The sequence below is a fragment of the Lachancea lanzarotensis genome, scaffold LALA0S03 (genome assembly GCF_000938715.1).
Source record: "Lachancea lanzarotensis genome assembly LALA0, scaffold LALA0S03, whole genome shotgun sequence".
Classification (NCBI taxonomy): domain Eukaryota; kingdom Fungi; phylum Ascomycota; class Saccharomycetes; order Saccharomycetales; family Saccharomycetaceae; genus Lachancea; species Lachancea lanzarotensis.
This window is the reverse complement of record NW_019212881.1, coordinates 676,723-693,908: the sequence shown is the minus strand read 5'-3', so window position 1 is coordinate 693,908 and position 17,186 is coordinate 676,723. Positions and strand designations below refer to the sequence as shown.

General features: G+C 42.5%; 8 protein-coding genes and 1 non-coding gene across 9 annotated transcripts; 3 read left to right on the top strand and 6 right to left on the bottom strand.

The window, feature by feature from the left end:
• Nucleotides 1–188: 188 nt before the first annotated feature.
• On the top strand, nt 189–262 carry LALA0_S03e07624r. The gene has a single exon. It is a non-coding gene; the product is annotated as a tRNA-Asn (tRNA).
• Nucleotides 263–375: 113 nt separating this feature from the next.
• On the bottom strand, nt 376–978 carry YKT6 (LALA0S03e07602g1_1; the record flags this gene model as incomplete). Its single annotated transcript, XM_022773404.1, has 1 exon — nt 376–978. One exon carries the CDS (start codon nt 976–978, stop codon nt 376–378), a length of 603 nt encoding a protein of 200 aa, XP_022627881.1.
• A 1,182-nt stretch (nt 979–2,160) lies between these two features.
• MIA40 (LALA0S03e07580g1_1) lies at nt 2,161–2,868 on the top strand (the record flags this gene model as incomplete). Its single annotated transcript, XM_022773403.1, has 1 exon — nt 2,161–2,868. The coding sequence occupies one exon, from the start codon at nt 2,161–2,163 to the stop codon at nt 2,866–2,868; it is 708 nt and encodes a 235-aa protein (XP_022627880.1).
• Nucleotides 2,869–2,973: 105 nt separating this feature from the next.
• SPP382 (LALA0S03e07558g1_1) lies at nt 2,974–4,914 on the bottom strand (the record flags this gene model as incomplete). Its single annotated transcript, XM_022773402.1, has 1 exon — nt 2,974–4,914. One exon carries the CDS (start codon nt 4,912–4,914, stop codon nt 2,974–2,976), a length of 1,941 nt encoding a protein of 646 aa, XP_022627879.1.
• A 770-nt stretch (nt 4,915–5,684) lies between these two features.
• On the top strand, nt 5,685–6,926 carry ATG17 (LALA0S03e07536g1_1; the record flags this gene model as incomplete). Its single annotated transcript, XM_022773401.1, has 1 exon — nt 5,685–6,926. The coding sequence occupies one exon, from the start codon at nt 5,685–5,687 to the stop codon at nt 6,924–6,926; it is 1,242 nt and encodes a 413-aa protein (XP_022627878.1).
• Nucleotides 6,927–6,968: 42 nt separating this feature from the next.
• On the bottom strand, nt 6,969–8,324 carry MST1 (LALA0S03e07514g1_1; the record flags this gene model as incomplete). The annotated part of the gene is made up of 1 exon (XM_022773400.1): nt 6,969–8,324. The coding sequence occupies one exon, from the start codon at nt 8,322–8,324 to the stop codon at nt 6,969–6,971; it is 1,356 nt and encodes a 451-aa protein (XP_022627877.1).
• A 555-nt stretch (nt 8,325–8,879) lies between these two features.
• Nucleotides 8,880–9,911, bottom strand: SDS22 (LALA0S03e07492g1_1; the record flags this gene model as incomplete). The annotated part of the gene is made up of 1 exon (XM_022773398.1): nt 8,880–9,911. The coding sequence occupies one exon, from the start codon at nt 9,909–9,911 to the stop codon at nt 8,880–8,882; it is 1,032 nt and encodes a 343-aa protein (XP_022627876.1).
• A 457-nt stretch (nt 9,912–10,368) lies between these two features.
• On the bottom strand, nt 10,369–10,743 carry ACP1 (LALA0S03e07470g1_1; the record flags this gene model as incomplete). The annotated part of the gene is made up of 1 exon (XM_022773397.1): nt 10,369–10,743. One exon carries the CDS (start codon nt 10,741–10,743, stop codon nt 10,369–10,371), a length of 375 nt encoding a protein of 124 aa, XP_022627875.1.
• A 462-nt stretch (nt 10,744–11,205) lies between these two features.
• DCK1 (LALA0S03e07448g1_1) lies at nt 11,206–17,046 on the bottom strand (the record flags this gene model as incomplete). Its single annotated transcript, XM_022773396.1, has 1 exon — nt 11,206–17,046. One exon carries the CDS (start codon nt 17,044–17,046, stop codon nt 11,206–11,208), a length of 5,841 nt encoding a protein of 1,946 aa, XP_022627874.1.
• Nucleotides 17,047–17,186: the final 140 nt, after the last annotated feature.

The window sequence follows — 17,186 nt, the reverse complement described above, 5'->3', positions numbered from 1 at the left end:
AATGTGCTAAGTTGGCTAGTAAAGTATTCAAAAGGGATGCTCACCCATTCAGTGGTATTAAAGTATTCGACTTTGTCCTAAACCCTGTATTTGAGAAGACATTTTAATTCGGACTTAAACTGACATTGAGTCTCGTTTTTACCGATGGACAGTATATCCATTGTTGGTAGCTTCCAACTTCAACAAGTGACTTCGTGGCCAAGCTGGTTAAGGCGTGCGACTGTTAATCGCAAGATCGTGAGTTCAATCCTCACCGAGGTCGTTATTTTTTGGATTTGAAATCGAAGTAAACCCCACATGTTTAACCTCTTTTAACCACAGAAAGTGTGAAATCCTCCACAACCAATACAGAATCCATTCCTATCAATTCAAAGTTTACATAAGTACACAGCACGAATTTGTCTTTTTTGCTTGCTTGTAAAACATGCGTGAACTCGCGGATAGACTTTCAGACTTATCGACAAGATTATCTAGTTTTTCGCCTCTTTGCAATACTGATTCGATTGTCTTATGCAGAACAATTTTAGTTTCGTCTAGTTCCTGTTGCACCCGCATGATGGAATCAGCCTGAGACGGGTCTTGGTACTTAGCAATGTATATGTCCAATTCTTTCAGACCCAGACGATCGTTCGTTGCGGTCGCATCTTTCCATTCAACGGGAGGATGAGCCACTAGATACTCATCCAAGACTTTATTGAGCAAGGTGTATGCAGGTCTCACAGGGTATTCTTTGTCGGTGATGAGTACGCCACAGCAACCTTCTGATCTGCTGTAGACGTGTCCGATGTAATTGCCCTCTTCGATACTTTGCCTCTGGCCAGCGGAGGTTCGGGCAGCCACGGTTTCTGAGAAAAAAGTCATGAACTGGGCTACCCCGCTTCTTTCAAAGAAGCCAAATTGTGACAAGTCCTTAACGGACGTCAGCTCAAGAGCTTTTTCGGTGGTGTTTCTCAGGACACCAATGTAGTATATTTTCATGAGAGGTTGATTGAAGGTGAGTATAGAAAGCTGGAAGTTTATTTCGCCAACTCAACGGTTTCTTTCAAGATTCAGCGTAGGAACGTGTGTCTCTCCTCTCGATGAGTTGTGAGAGTGTAGAAGGGTTTTGCAATTTACTGTTAATGTTAAATTTCAGTAACTATATACGGCGAGGCTGGATTTCCAGGTCACATGAAAGAAATCGAAGTAAATGAACGCAAGTTTTTAACCTCTCTGTGTGGTCTTGAATGATAATGTCTTTCGTGTCTCTACGGAGATGGTTTCGGCGTCGCTGAGTAGGACCAAAAATAAGGATTGTAGAGTCACGTGACATATGATTACTTGTTCTTTTTCAAAATTCAACTGGTCAACTATGTCAAGATAGAGACATTTAGACTTTTGAGTACATAATTCAAGGGCTATCTCTTAAACTTGGTTTGTATGCAATGCAATTTGAAATATCTTCTTCTCCATACACTAGTAACTAAAGTCTACATTACGTAATCGTCTGGTCAATAAATTCAAAATGACAGGGCAGTGTGAAAATGATATTTAGAGATATTGTTTATTCTTTTCGAAAGAACGATGTGAAAAGCTGTATCAAGGACGTCCTGTAGATTGATTTAGATGTCATTAATTTCAAATAAGGGCAAAAAGAGTGATGTCTACAAACAGTGCCAAATCTCACCTTCATCGATGATCCAGCTTACACATTTGTTATCGTTGTGATATTCAGGTTGAGTTATTGTATACAGGAAATTATTCCTGAATCTACCAGGCACTATGAAATCACGACGACTGTTTCTAGTCCAGAAGCCTGTCATTTCTTAAATCTAGTAAGCTGTCGTCGCATCACGTGACTATAATTATCTCATCACAAATCTGACGCTAGAAAATCAAAAAGTTTTCGATATTAGAAAACACTCTGAAGCCAGATCAAAACGATGAAATCTCAACCATTTCTACTTCATATTCATCTTCCATTCAGCTCTAACAATAAACCATCACCAGAAGTTTCATGTTCCTCTATATCATTGTATACGCAAAAAGATATCATACTATACGTATAATGTAATTCACCTATAGCAAGACCACCCAAATTTCTTTCAATTCGAGTGACTTCCCAACTCGATTAGCTAAAACAAAATCAGCTTAAGGAGACCCCTAACGTTATTCAACGATATGTTTCGCCCCGGTTTCGCAACTCTACGTCGCAGTTTACCTAGTAAAGTTCTATTGAACTCTTCAAGACACTTCTTCACCGTTAACAATGGTGCCAAAATATCTTCCCGAACTCATGTGAAAACCGCTGCTAAAGCATTGACAGCTGGCGCTTTATTGGGCTTTTTGATCTCTGGGTCTCTTATCGGATTAGAGAAGAAAAATGGCTCTGAACCAGCACAAGCTGCTGTGGAAAGCTCAGATTCTGCACCAAAAACCAAAGAGGCTAGGGAAAACTCAACGGATAATGGCGAAAAAACCGAACCCCAATCGGCATACGACCCAGAAACTGGAATCATTAACTGGGACTGTCCTTGTTTGGGTGGAATGGCCCAGGGGCCTTGTGGTGAAGAGTTCAAAGCCGCTTTTTCGTGCTTCGTTTACTCAGAAGAGGATCCAAAGGGCGTCGATTGCATAGAGAAATTCAAGGGCATGCAGGAATGTTTTAGAAAATATCCTGAATACTACGCCGAGCAGATCAAGGACGAAGAAGAAGCCGCTCATGCTGCTCAAAAGCTTGAGTCTGAAAACGACCAAAACCAGATGCTCCATGACGCTCACAACGTACATCCAGAAGAGTCGGCTCCTGTTTTGCAACAAAAATCTGAGTTCGAGCCTGCTTTGAATCTTGAGGAACCTCAGCCAGAAAAAGCTGAACCTAAGGCTTAAAAAGGTACATTCTCAAGAAAGAAAACTCACTCACTTCTGTTCATTCAATTTACAATCTCAATTCTTAAACTTGTAAATATCACTAAACCTAGTCAAAAGGATAAATCAAATTAAAATTTCGCCAAGTTGCCATAGGAAGACCGGCCTGCAGTCTCCTTGTGCATCCAATAACCAGAGTACGTCCTCATGAATAGCAACAACAAACATTGACTTGTCCGATTGTAATTCAAACACCGGTACTGCAACTATTCTTTTCCCATTCAGCGGTAACTTTGCAGTTCTGTTCTGAATTTTGCGAAAAATAAGGCCGTGTTCGTCGCAGTAATCTTGAACAACATCTCTAAAAGTCGCAGTCAGTTTCGACAACGGAATAGATTTGAAATTTAGATCTGCAGTGTCTTTGCTCCCCAGGCCCAACGCCTCTTCTATCGTTTGTGATTCGTTATGGATAGGACGAATTGAAGGCGATTGCAAGAAGTGAAGACTTCGTTCGACTTCAGAAAATTCGAAAGTGGTTGCGTCAACATAAAATTGGTTTATGAAGGCGCAAAACCAGGACTTGGCTTCCTTGTCAAATGTGATTCGAGAAAAGCAACACCATTGATACAGAATCCGATTCATTTCGTTGAAAATCGCTCTGGTAAAAACGTTTAAGTAATTCTCAGACAGTAAAACCTTACAATCGTTGAATTTGGACAGGAAATAAGCCAAGGACTTATCAGATGGGTCCTCTATGCTTAGAAGAGGGTCAAAATACCGGTTCCATACTTGTTCCACAAACTTCGGTAAAAACTTGTCTGCAACAATTGCATCGTAAACGGATGGCGACAGAGCTTTTCTTAAAAATCGTATGTCGTAGGGTTTCACTGGGCTTTTGCTATGATACCAATTTTCGCAGTAGCCGGCAAACATCGTGGCTATTTGGCTCTCAAGAGCTTTGCAAGCTGGCTGGGGGAGAAAGACGCTAAAATCGAGATACCACGCGCTAGGCGGATTCTTCGTGTCTCCACAAACATCCCATAGACCTATAGCGCGATTTAAAGCAGGTATGATGTAATTTCCCAAAGCGTAGGATGTACAATTTATGAATTCCAGAACCTTTTCATAGTGTAGAAGTAGCGGCAAAAAGAACTTGACCTGCTCTGCGGTTGGCTCGAATACTTCCAATAGCGGTCGAAGTTCTGTGAAAAATCTATCGTAGACCGTCGTTTGACTCTTGTTCAGCTTTCTGGACGTGGACTCCATACTGTACGAAAGCATACCGATGATATGGTTTAACACTACCAACTGCGCATTGTCAAAATCGAGCAAGTCCCAGGAATATTTTTCGAGGAAATCTTTCAACAGAAATGCCACTATAGTGTCTACAAGATCTGGATTGTCAAGAGCTAACACTGAGTTAACTTTATCGGTTATTGTCACTGAGTCATCATTGAGAACTTTGTTTATGCTGAGCAACTCCTCTTCTTCCTCAGAACAATTCTGCAATTCCAAGTCAAGAGCAGACAATTGAAGCTGAAGTCTCTCAAGTCTCTCACTGATTTCTGTGAGTTTCTTGACATTTCTTCCCACTTCTCTTGATTGTGCTTGGTGACTGCCATTCTTCTCTAGCTTGTCAGCAAGCTCTACGTGACCAATGGCCCGCAATTCATCTAGTCCAGTATAAGCGATCTCTTGACTTCTACCAGAAGTAAATTGGACCTTTTTTGAAGTACCAGAAACGCCCGTGCTGAAATCATCATCAGAGCTCTCTGCGTCGGAATACTCATCGAAACTTCTCCTCGCACTCATCATCCCAGGCATGCCCAATCCAACTCCCTGGGGCCGTTCTTTTACCTCAATTGGTGCAGTAATACCTTCGTTATTTTTCCCCAGTCCCGTTCCCTGTCTATACCCCATTTTTGACATGAGCTTGGCTCCGATGCCGTACCTGCTCATCGCAGGCGCAGATGGTTCGTCAATGCTGGAGTCACCGATCGAAGACTTTTTGGCCGCAGTTTGTTCCCCATTTTTCTCGTAATCAACTCTAGAAGCCGAGAAGTCCATTAGCGATCTTATGTATTCTGTTTTCTGCAAGTTTTACGTCGATGCTCAGTTCACTGGACTACCTTTTTATTAATATTAGCGATGAGATTGAATATTTCAAAAACAATGGAAAAAGCTTGAGCTTGAAACAAGAGTTCAGGGTTCGATTCAACTCTTTCGAACACATTATATAGTTACTGTACGTATGGGTATTTCAGCCAAATTTCCAAGCGTTTTCAGCGAGGTTTTGCAAGCCATATACATGAAAACAAATGCTGAATCCGACTGTTGTAAAGAAACTGGTGTTTGAGCGCCGCAGAACATGACTGCAGCTGAAGGTACCTTTTGCGTAACAATTCAATTACTTCCGATAGACATTTCAGTTCAATCGTTAGACGTGTAGGATTTTTTGAGAAGAGCAGTGTGCTCGATAAACTTCATTTGTCTTTCAACAAGGAATCTTGAGAAATTGCAACATTTGTAAGCCCTTAGAATTCAACTGGTACCGTTCAAATATACTCACGGATTTGATGTTGGCATAATAGACAATGAACTGATGGCCATTGCCCAGATACTACTACCGATCAAAGCGACAGATGTCAGAGTGGTACAAAGTGACTAAATTCTTTAGAGCAGTTGGGTGACATAATAGTAAAAAGTGATATAGAAATTAAAGTCCGATGAACTCGGATTCAAACTACAAGGGATCTTGGTTGTACCTTTTTTGAACGTCAAACACAAGTCTGTAAGGACCACCAAACGCTCTTGTAGTAATTTCTCGATGCGTCACCATGATCAGTCGTAACATAGAAGCGGTCTCCGAAAAATCGCGGCGATTTTTAGAACAGGCCCAGTTGCTATGTCATGAATCCAACACCCAATTGTCTTTGGTTAAGACAAGAATACGGGATTGGCAAAAGTACAGGTCCAAACTACTGTTTATTTTGGATTGTATAACCGAACAATGCACCTATTTAACTAATGTGTTGTTAAAAAATGGGATTGGGAAAAAGCTCATCGATAATCAATGGCGCAGGGCGATTCTTGTAGATCTGGCAGACGAGATGGAACACTGGCAGAAAGACATCCAAAATATGATCAAAAAACTGGATAGTGTGCACAACTCGTTAGAAAAAGAGCGGGACTCTACTTTGGGTGACTTCATTTCCAGAGATAACTCTCATGTTCTTGACGACAAACTGAACGAGCTTCCGGTCATACGCAAGCAAGTTGAAAACATCTCGCGGCAATACCAGCAAACGGTTACTAAGGTTCAGCTTCAGTTGATAGAAACCAAGCTAAAGAAAGTGGAAAATGAATTTATCGTCAAGTTCGGAGATCAGAATGAAACGAATATAAGATTGGATGAGCAGTTCACTACGGAAGCAGAACAGCGGGTCCACGAGCTTGCAGATTTTCTCAAGTCATTCACAGATCATTTTGATAAATGTAGCATCTTGATGTCAGGAACGCTGACACCGACAGAAAGTAAATCACTCTACGAGATAGTGGAACGCGACGATAAGGAGCTTCCTGCCATCGAATCGTCTCTGCATGAAGCTTTTAAAGAGGCTTTCAGTTTTGCTGAGGAGGTAAATGCACTTTTGGACACGAAAGAAGCAGAAAAGGCAGAAATAGAGGCTTTAGTGATGAAAATACTAGCGGATCTGCAGAAGCATGAGGAATATATCTCCGTATTTGAGGGGATCTCTAAGCTTATAGAGAGGTTCAAAAACTCGTGTTTGGATAGTGTCCGGCAAACTAAAGAACTACTAGGCTTCTACGTCAACTTCGAAAACAGCTACTACAGGCTGCTAGCTGAGGTGAAAAGACGACAAGGAGCAGCAGAAAAAATGGCAGAAATCCTAACAAACTGTGAGGCTCAGCTGAAGAAATTGGATGCGGCAGATATTCGAGAACGGCAAATGTTTTTACTTGAAAATGGGGATTTTCTTCCGGAGACCATTTGGCCCAATGAAATCGGCAACCTCTCTTCCTTGTACACCCTTGATTACCACGTAAGAAATGTTTGATTATTTACAGGACTACACTTTTTCTTTTGCAGCTGGAAAACATTAGAGGTAGTTTTCTTCGAGGTCCCGAAATTTGTTCATAATCTGATCGATTGACAAATGGCTCAATTCTCTAGATTCCCTAGACCTTATTGCATATTTGCCTGACTCAATCTCTTTTGCGCCAACCATAATCAAGTAAGAGTAGTTTTTCATGATAGCATCCTTGATTCGGTACCCTGCCGGCTCAGCACGGTCATCAACGTCCACATTAAAGTGTAGTGAGTTGAGCTTTACCGGAATATCCACGGGTGTATTCTCTCCCCTCAAAATACTGGTGATTTCCTTTGCCTTTTGAACCATGCCCTCATCTTTAGTATTCAAGGGGATGATCATGCATTGATGAGGGCTTAACCAAAATGGCCATTTGCCGTTGTTAGAGTCTATCAGCATTGCCATAAATCTTTCTAAGGATCCGAACACAGCTCTGTGAATCATGATCGGTCTTTTATAGTTGTTATCTTTATCTTTGAATTTGAGGTCGAACCTTTCTGGCAAATTGAAATCCAATTGTATAGTTGCGACTTGATGGGCTTTGCCACGATGATCAGTAAGGATAACATCGATCTTAGGGCCATAAAAGGCACCGTCGCCTTCACTGACTGACCATTTTTTACCTGAACTTTCAAGAATATTTCTTAATACGGATTCTGCTTTGTCCCATACTTCTGGGCTCCCAATGTGATTTTCAGGTTTTGTAGAAAGACGTAAAGAATAAGTGGTCGCTGTTCCGTTTAGTCCTAGGCGGAAAATTCTGGTATAACATAGATCCACCAGTTCTAATGAGCTTTTGATTTCCGATTCTACTTGATCGGGCGTGCAGAAAATGTGACCATCATCTTGATGAAACTTCCTGACACGAGTTAAGCCCGACAGTGCACCAGATGCTTCGTTGCGGTGCAATGGCGAAAAATCCGAATATCGCAGCGGGAGTTCGTTATACGATCTGGACGAACTCTTGAAAATAATACAATGGCCGGGACAATTCATGGGTTTTAAGCCGTACTCTTCCTTTTCAATATCCTGGCCCTCCACTCTAAACATGTCCTCTTTATAGTTCTCCCAATGGCCAGATCGTTCCCACAGAGATTTTCGATATATCAGAGGTGACATAACCTCTTGAAACCCAAATTTATGCTGCTGTTGCAGTTTCATGAAATTGACTAGCTTGTTGAAAACCTTAGTGCCATTCGGTAGGAAGAATATAGAGCCTGGTGAAATTGGATCCGTTATGTAAAGCTGTTGTTTTGCAGATACATTATGCGATACATTTGCGACAGTATCTCCGCAGGTAGAGGAGCAATAAAATCGCGGGAAAGCCGAGTATAACGGCTTCAATGACCCGGCTTGTTTAAGCATATTTGAAGTACCTGGAAAGCCTCGACCGTTCTTGTTAATCTGATTCTTGAATCTTGAGTTACATGTATTTAAGCGATGATGTTAAACCATCCAGTGAGACGAGTATTCATAGTACATAGTGACAGTATTCATATTCAAAGACACACTTCACAACTGTTTAGCTCGAGGACGTAACGGTTTGTCGGTCAACATGACACTTCAGTCTGCCTCACTGATCCCTCTACTTTATTATCCTGTTGATCGCCTTGTTAGTAACGTCTGAACAGCAATATTATTATGTCTGTGATCATGATGAAGTGCTGTCGCTTGCCAATGACCTTTTCACAGCTTCAAAGAGAGTATTTCACTGCCCACAGCATTCAGTACCCACGATTATGAAAGCTCTTGTTCTCGTCTTCTTTACGTGGGAAAAGTATTCAACGTTGCAAGATTCTCAGCAAGGTAAAAGCACTGTATTCGTAATTTGGGAGTTTCGGTAAGGCTGATCGAGATGCGAAGTGTGTTGCTGTCACATTGTTGACTATAGGCTTCTGCCATTTGTTTCCAATGTAGACTTCATCCGCGGATATAGGTAGCATCAATCTTCTGCAGACTACTACCCAAGTTGAGAACAAGTTTACGTCTGTAAACGGTTCCAGAATTTTTCTCGATAGGATTTCCCTCGAGATAAATGGTTTCAAACTCCGGCAGGTCCCGCAATTCGTCGCCAACAGATTCGATCGACTGATCGATCTGGTTAAAAGACAACCATAGATCTGTGAGTTTGGTGAGATGGCGCAGATTTTCGATCTTGGTGATCTTGTTAGACGTGATATCCAAGGTGTTGAGCCGAGTGTTGTGTTCGAGGCCCTCTATTTTCGAAATGAAATTGTGTGACAAATACAGTTCTTCCAAGTTGGGCAGTTGGTCAAGACCCTCGATTTTCGTGAGCTGGTTGGACTGGATGGACAAAATACGCAAATTCCGCAGATGGTCGAGGTGAATCAAACGTGGGATACTGTTCTTACCCAGCCACAACTGCTGAAGGTTTTCAAGTCCCTTGAACGAGTCTGGCTCGATGCGAGAAATTTGGTTACCGCCTAATTCGAGATTAAGCAAGACTTTGAGAGTGCTTAGGTTTTCAATTGTGGAAATCCTGTTTTGCACAAAGTACAGATGTTCTAGCTTTGTGAGCTGATCCACGTTCTTAATGTGCTTGATCTTGTTAAACGACAAATCCAGGCTCTTAAGTTCCGTGAGTTGGTTCACGCTGCTGGAAATATGTTTGATCTTGTTGTCATACAGGTCGATGTCCTCCATAGTAGCCACAGGAAGTACTTCTACCTCACTCATGCTTTCGATCAGGTTTTGTCTTAAACACAGCGATTTCAATTTGGTAAACCGCTGCAATTCCAGATCCTCTATCGATTGAATTCGCAAATGTACCAACTCCACAGATTCCGTATCTTCTGGTAAGTCTTTGGTCAAATCTGCATCTGCACTGATGAACTCTTCTTTCGTGTCCGGATACACGGTCTGGCCCTCTAAAGTCGTGGTGTTTTTTGGCGAAGTTGAAACATTGTTATCAGCTTCCAGAGCATCACTCATTTCAACAGTTTTTGGTGCTTATACGGCTCTGATTTGCTGATCTTATCGAGGTTCGTAAACTTAAGAGGTTTTGGAACTCTTCCCAGCGTTATACACTAATCTAATTTATAGAATATGGTCATAAGAAACACCCTAATGGCATGGAAGAAACCTGATTTGTAGATCGAACAGGAAAGGGGACTAGCTGGATGCAAACTGTAGCACTTTGGCGAGAATTGGCGGTTTAAAAGAGACTAAAATGATAATTTTTGGACCACAACTGAACTAGTTGAGGTATATAAGCTCGACATAATGTGTGTATGACGATTTGTACAGGACTAGGATGGCCACGATGGCTAAAAAATGGCTAGAAACAGGCTAGACAACATATACAGGAAGATAGAACAAGACTTGAAGTGGTACAACATTTGTTCTCGGAAAAGGCAACAAACATAACGCCAGTTTTATCACATCACGTTCAATTGGCCTCTGGGTTCGAAGCAATGTAGTCGACCGCTTGCGAAACGCTCTTGATCTCGTCCGCGACCTTGTCTGGGATTTCCACGTCGAATTCCTCTTCAATGGCGACCAGAAGCTCCACCGTGTCTAGCGAGTCCAAACCAAGGTCCTTGGCGAAATGCGTATCGGCATTTATCTGAGCACTAGCAGTGGTCTTGTCAAACGCCTTGACCACATCGATGACACGGCAGCGGATGTCGTCGTTGTTCAAGCTGGACGAGTACAGACGAAGAGATGACCATAGGGCAGGACTTGCACCGGAAGGACGTAGTGCGGTCCGCATCGATGTGGTTCTGAGCGCCATTGCGCTTCCGCGAAGAATATTGGAAAGCATTTTTTGTAGTTAAGGCAATCGGTACAGACAACTAGACTGAACAGAAACGTGCAAGACTAGTCAACTTCAGATTTGAATATTCAACTATCCATCAATCAATTTCGTCAAATTTCAAATCTCTAACTTTTTTGACTAACTGGGAGTGTAATATTAATCAAAAAAAAAAAAATTTGAGTGCTGAAAAGTTAACGTGACTATTGCGTGCATATCACGCAATAGTCACATGATATGTTTGGGCGTGATGTACACGTGAGGTCTTCACAACACCCAGTCATCCAGAATGAAACAGATCTGGCCCGTTTTTTCACATTACACCGGACCAGACTTGTCCATTCCATGAAATATCGCTAGTTGAGCTGTGTCTAAAGGTTTGTGCGTTTTCGCGCGAACTGAAAATTAATATACACTGGTGGCTGATTATGTAGGTCACCCTTCAACTTGACGCTCCCCGTATTTCAAGCTTTATTTTTTGGGTTTAGCACTTTTACCAAATTTCTTATTCATTCCGGTCCGGAACAAACTCAATTTCGATGAGGACTGCGCTGACGTCCTGGAGTTTTGTTTGGTACCATTAGACGCCACAGAAGCGGATTCGGTGGGGTTCAATGCTACGCCGTTTAAGCCAGCGCTGTTCGGAATCGATTCACCCGATTTTATAGAATGTGCGCCAGAGGTCACCGACTTTGGTAACGTAGATGCTTCTTGCGAGGGTTCGACTACTGGTCCACTGCTTAGACCAGTGTCGGTGGTCCTCGAGGTGATACGACTGACCAGATCCAGGTCGGCTTCGTTCACGACGAGGTTGTTCTTTGCGATTTCGTCGGCAAAATTCTTGTAGAAGAGGCCCAGCAACATTTCGTGTGACTTCTTCATGTACCCGTGACAAAGATGTCCATGCAGGGCTAGACATCTACTCAATATGGATGCCAGTTCGTCGAATGTAGACCTCAACAAACTCAATTGGCTTTGATCACCCAGATCGCTCTCTCCAATTGTGAAGAAATCGCGGTATTGGGCAACACCGCCGTTTACTGGTGCGTCAATAGTACCGCTGATATTTCTGGATAGTTCTGGGAACACAGCGGTATAATCGCCATTTTCCTTCAACATCTTGTAGCACGTGTCTTCCAAACCGGCAAGATCTTGAATCTTCAATTGCATAGAACGAATAGCGTTCTCGATTGGCGATAAAGTTTTGCTGCTCGTGGTGGTGATCTCGGCTCTATTCATCATCGTTGGGAACGTGGAGGCGGTCTCGTAGGTTAGCTCTTTGACCCACAGATCTGTAGCAGAAGTTGCGCCAGGTAAGACTCTATACGTGCAGAACGTGTTCAAATCTCTGTTTTCAACATACAATCTGATTTTGTTGTTGGCATTTTCCTTTTTACTTTTGTTCGTGAAGGCGTCTGAAATTTCCACTCTAGGCTCAACGGTGATTACATGAATGAACTTTCCGATGGGCGAGTTCACCAAAAGATTATCTGCCTCATCCTGCGTACCGACAATTTTCGATCCGGGATGTGAAACTAATAGTCTAGTTTGCATTGATGTAATATGCTCGAATGGAAGACCTTCATAAATAAACGTCTTGTTTCTTGTCGAGCTTGGGAAACCGAATCCTGCAAACGTAACTTTGAAGTATGTTGGTACCAATCTGTCCACGACCTGCAAATCTTCGTAAAGTTTTGAAATGTTGCCATGAACTTGTGATAAGCCACTCAGATCGTAATTGATTTTCTCGTACGCCTGAGCCAATTCTTTGTAAATCGACAAGGCCTTTTCGAGTTTCAAACCTTTATGGAAATGTCTAGCCACTTCTTTGTACAAGAATTCTCTTCTCTGAAATGAAGACTGCTCGGGAAGTGCCGGGAACGCGACTGGTGAAAGAAGGTCATTGGGGTCCCACTTATAGGTTCTCGCTAACAGCTCCAAACTTAAAGCGGCCTGAACATTGTCCTTCTTCTTGATGTTGTAAATGTACAAGTCATTGACGAGTTTATGAAGCTCTTCGGGCTTTTTAACTTCTAAGAGATACCCGAAAATGGTAATTTGGTGAGCAGTTCTATCATCGTCAAATTCCTTGTCGTCTGGAATATCACTGAATTCAATCAAAACAGTGAGCAGATCGCGTACCAACTTCATAACTTTCAAAATAGAAGAAAACATGGCATCATCTTTCGCCAGCCGGATGGTGAAAAGAAGTGCTTTCACATAATTTTCAGATTCCTGAAGCGTTGGTGTAAACCTACCTGACTGATGAGCGGCACACAGTTCGGAAGTCGTCTGCATCATTACAGGCTCCAAATTCCCATAAGTGAGCCAACAGTTGGCAGATGTACCCCATATAATCTTGGCACCGACTCTTCTAGCTTCTGTGTGCCTCTGGAACGTGAATTCCATGATTTCTCTAACAAAAGTTTTGTCAGCGCGAACGAGATAGTTCTGAAACCCATTAGCTCTAGTAATACCATATTTTTCCCAAACTTCGGTGTTAGATACATCCTCACCTAAAGCATCCCAACAGTGCTCCAGCATAGCTGCCACCTCGCTTCTGTAGTCCCCTCCAATCAAATACAAAGCTTTTCTAGGAATTTCGGCTAGAAGTGTTGGATTGGAAGGAATATGGTTTCCAAGAGAAATAAGCATTTTCACCCATTCATTCCATAATTTGATGTCCAAAGATTCCTCTGAACCTATCACAGGGATTTTATGAGCAGCCATAATGTCCTCGCAGAGTTTGAATAAGCAAACAGCACTTCGGTTGTACAGCTCACTCAACGAAAGCCATTTCTTACTGGGGAAGAATTTTCCCTTCATGAAGAGCCTAACAGTGTGCACCACCGTGAGAAGATCTTCCCTTGTAAACTGTGTCACATAAAATACTGAATTGAAAGCCGTATCTTCAGAGCACAGCTCAGTGATCTTCAGAAAAGATAGTGCACCATGGAAGGTCTCCTCCGCCATTTGCGTGATTGTTGCCAATATAGTAGCGAGCTCGACCAAAACCTCAACGACTAGATCTTCTTGAACAATAGAATCAACGGTGATTTCGTCAAAAGGATAAGTGATGGGGAAAAGTTTGGTGAAAGTTCTCCTATGCTTGAAAAGCTCCTTCTCCTTGCAGTACTTTCTGACCAGAATAAAGAACCGACACACTGTTGGTATCAACCTTACAAGGTTACGCTTCGCTACATCTGACGCATGCCTCACAACACTGACCAAAACACCGTTAGCAAGCCTTATGGTAGTCAAGTGTAGATGTTCGCCATTGTAATTGAGGAAGGGCTCAAAAGACCACTCAATCAGTTTCGCAATAAATTTTTGTTCATGAGAACCGACAGTGTCAGGGGTTAAAAGAATATTCCTCACTGAGTCCACGTCGATCAATCGACGCATGACAAGATACTTCGAGGCAACGAATTTCTGTTCCTTGACCGAGAGAGCTCTTCGATAAATCCCATTTGTCCGCTCCTTATCGTGACAAGCTTGGAATAAACCAATAGAAGCATCAACAAGAATCTTGGGATCACAGTGGGTTGATAAAACCAAGATCCAAGCGTCAAACGCCTCCAGAATCAAAACTTGATCTACCAACGATGATTCTTTTCTCAAACGGAAAAATGTTGATATGCCGTCAAAAAATTCAACCAATGACTTTTGAAGACCATCATCATGAGAGCTAGAAAGGAGTACAGCGAGTTTAAACAAATAAACCGAGACTCGACATAGTGCCCTTCCATCGTAATTCCATACTTCGTGGGAGAAGCGGAAAAATTTGGAAGCGAAATGAACGAGCTTCGCCCCCACCTCTGGCAATTCTGATTTCCTCATCGCATATGTTGCCAAGAAGTCATTGAACAAATGTCGATAGTTGTCTTGACGGGCAATAACCATGTCCAAGAAAAACATCAGAGACATGAAAGAAGCCTTCTTAAATTCATCGGATGATCGTTGCTCCTCGAGGATATTGGCGACGTAGAATACGTCGAGAAATTTGGTCAACAAAGCATCAAATGTTTTGATGAGTTCTTTCACTGGAGTGGCTTTGACCTCTGCCAGCAATTGAAGGCAATCTTTTTCAAAATCGTAAAATGATCTTTTGAAATCATAAGAGAACTGAAGGAAACTGCGAATTGACGATTCAACATTGAAGTTTTTCCCAACATAGTCAGTCGTGATCTCCAGATCAACGAGAGGTTCGCTGGTCGTCGACATTAGCTGGAATACAGACTTCTTGGCATATTCGATGATCTTGTCATTTCTTTTAATGTAAAACTTTGACTTGGCCATGAGAAAACCATTAATGTAGGCTGAAATTCTAAGGGTTTCATCATTTTTCATTTCCTGCAATCCGTCAATCCGTATCGTTTCACCAATCACTTCGTCCGGCTTCACAGATACAAACATCCAGTATCTACGTGACACATCATTGACACCATTTCTGAACGTAACAAGTGGATTGCTGGAAGATATTTGAATGGAAATGCTCGAAATGTTGGTGTCATAAGACTTGAATCCACATAGGGACGTCCTGCCCAGAGTTAAATAAATTCTGTCCTCTGGATTCGACAGTGTGTCATATGAGCAAGTCGGTATGCTTTGGATGGCAGACATGTTGTTCTTGAGAACGCTTGAGACGCCAAAGTCGCCGGTGATCTCCCTCACAGTTACAGACAATGACAAGATTCTTGGATTCACTGCAATACCTTTATTGGCGTCTGCAATAATTCTGTCTACCAACTCACCCCACCCATTATTTTCTTCACTTTTAGCAGCTGCTCTCGTCAGAGCCGCGGCACTAGGAGCATTACCAATATTTACCATGGACTGTTGCGAAGGGGCATCCTTTCGCTTATTGGGTAGGTAGGATCCGAACAATTCGACGTTAAACTGGTGCGAATTACCCGGGAGTCTGTGTTTCTTTTTACGGGTAATAAGTCTGGAGATATCAATTACACCAGCCGCCAGGCCTTTTTTCAAATGTGATAATCTGTTATCACCGCCTGTTAGAAAAGGAACAAATGGTTTTCTGAATCCTTTCCCCGACTCCGGTGACATGAGTTGAATTTTTACTGTTTCAGTTAACACCACAACCAAATAAACCTTGTTGTTATCAACCTCGCTAGGAGGAATGTTGTTGAACAGTGCTGCCGATATATTATCCATCGAAACTACATCATCTCGTTCCATGTTCACAATGAAAGGCTCCGAAAGGGTGGTTTTACCTGCTCTCAAGTACATGATAGCAGAAAGATCCTGGAAGTTAGGATTAACGGTAGGATCGCTCAATGCATCTTTGAAGTCCACTAAAATACTCGTAGATTCCACTGAATCGAAGGTTGTGTTTTCCAAAGGAAGCAGTTTTAGTTGGTATACATTGGCACTTGGAAAATTGTTGCTTAGACCGCAGAGCATTGACATGGAAGCCAGAACCTGGGGTTTTACCTCGTTGTATTTGTACAATTTACCTGTGTGCATCTCCCGACACAAAATACTACCATAACCCGAGGCATGCACGACGCTGAAAGAATCCGCTTGAGGAGTCAGTAAGGTCAAATCCTTAGAAGAGATAAATTTGGCGATTTTATACGACATAGAGCACATGTCTTTGATGAGTTGTTCATGTTCGACGCGCGTAGTGAGCTTATGCAAGAGTCTTAGACGAATGTCATCAAGTTTGTAGTACAGATCAGTCATATTTTCTGCGACTTCAAACTCCCCGAAAGAGTACATGGAGTACACATGCGTCACGAGCTGCGATAACATCGGGGTTAGTTCCTGAACGATGTCGTAATCCTGTAGACGGAAGTAAGGAAATGGAGGACGACTAGCCTTTGTGACAGACGACCCACCAAGCTCCATGATGTCATCTTTCGACCAATCGCCCGTAAGATCAAACATTGTTGACAGCTGCGTATTGGTGTTGGAGGGTGAAAAATGCGATGCTTCAGGCGCAGCCAAAAAGGGCAAATCAGTGACCTCCTCTTCGTAATCAAGATGCACAAACTTCTGAGGAAACACCACGACTTTGAATTTCTGTTCAGGCAGCTGTTCACTGAACGAGCTTAGCCGTCCGATAAAATCCTCCGGTAATGGTTGCCAGCATGTATAGCCTCGAAACCACCGGCCGTCGCTGGTTTCTTCGAAAACATATACTTCATCACCAGTGTACAAGTTTGAGTAATTGGGATTTTCAAGTCCCAGACCTGGATGCCTCATCAGTGGCAGAAACTTCGTAACGATACGTCCATGCACCAGACGTTTTGTGGGTACCCATTTAAAGTCTGCAGATGAGTTCGGCATTGTGCAAATAACCTCTGATTTCGGTACTCTCTTGAAGCACTTATGGCCATGCACAGCCCAAAAAGGTGGTGCTAACTTGGATATCTCGAAACCCTCTTAAGATTCCTTCAAATTCATCGAGGAATGACGGTTAAAGACAA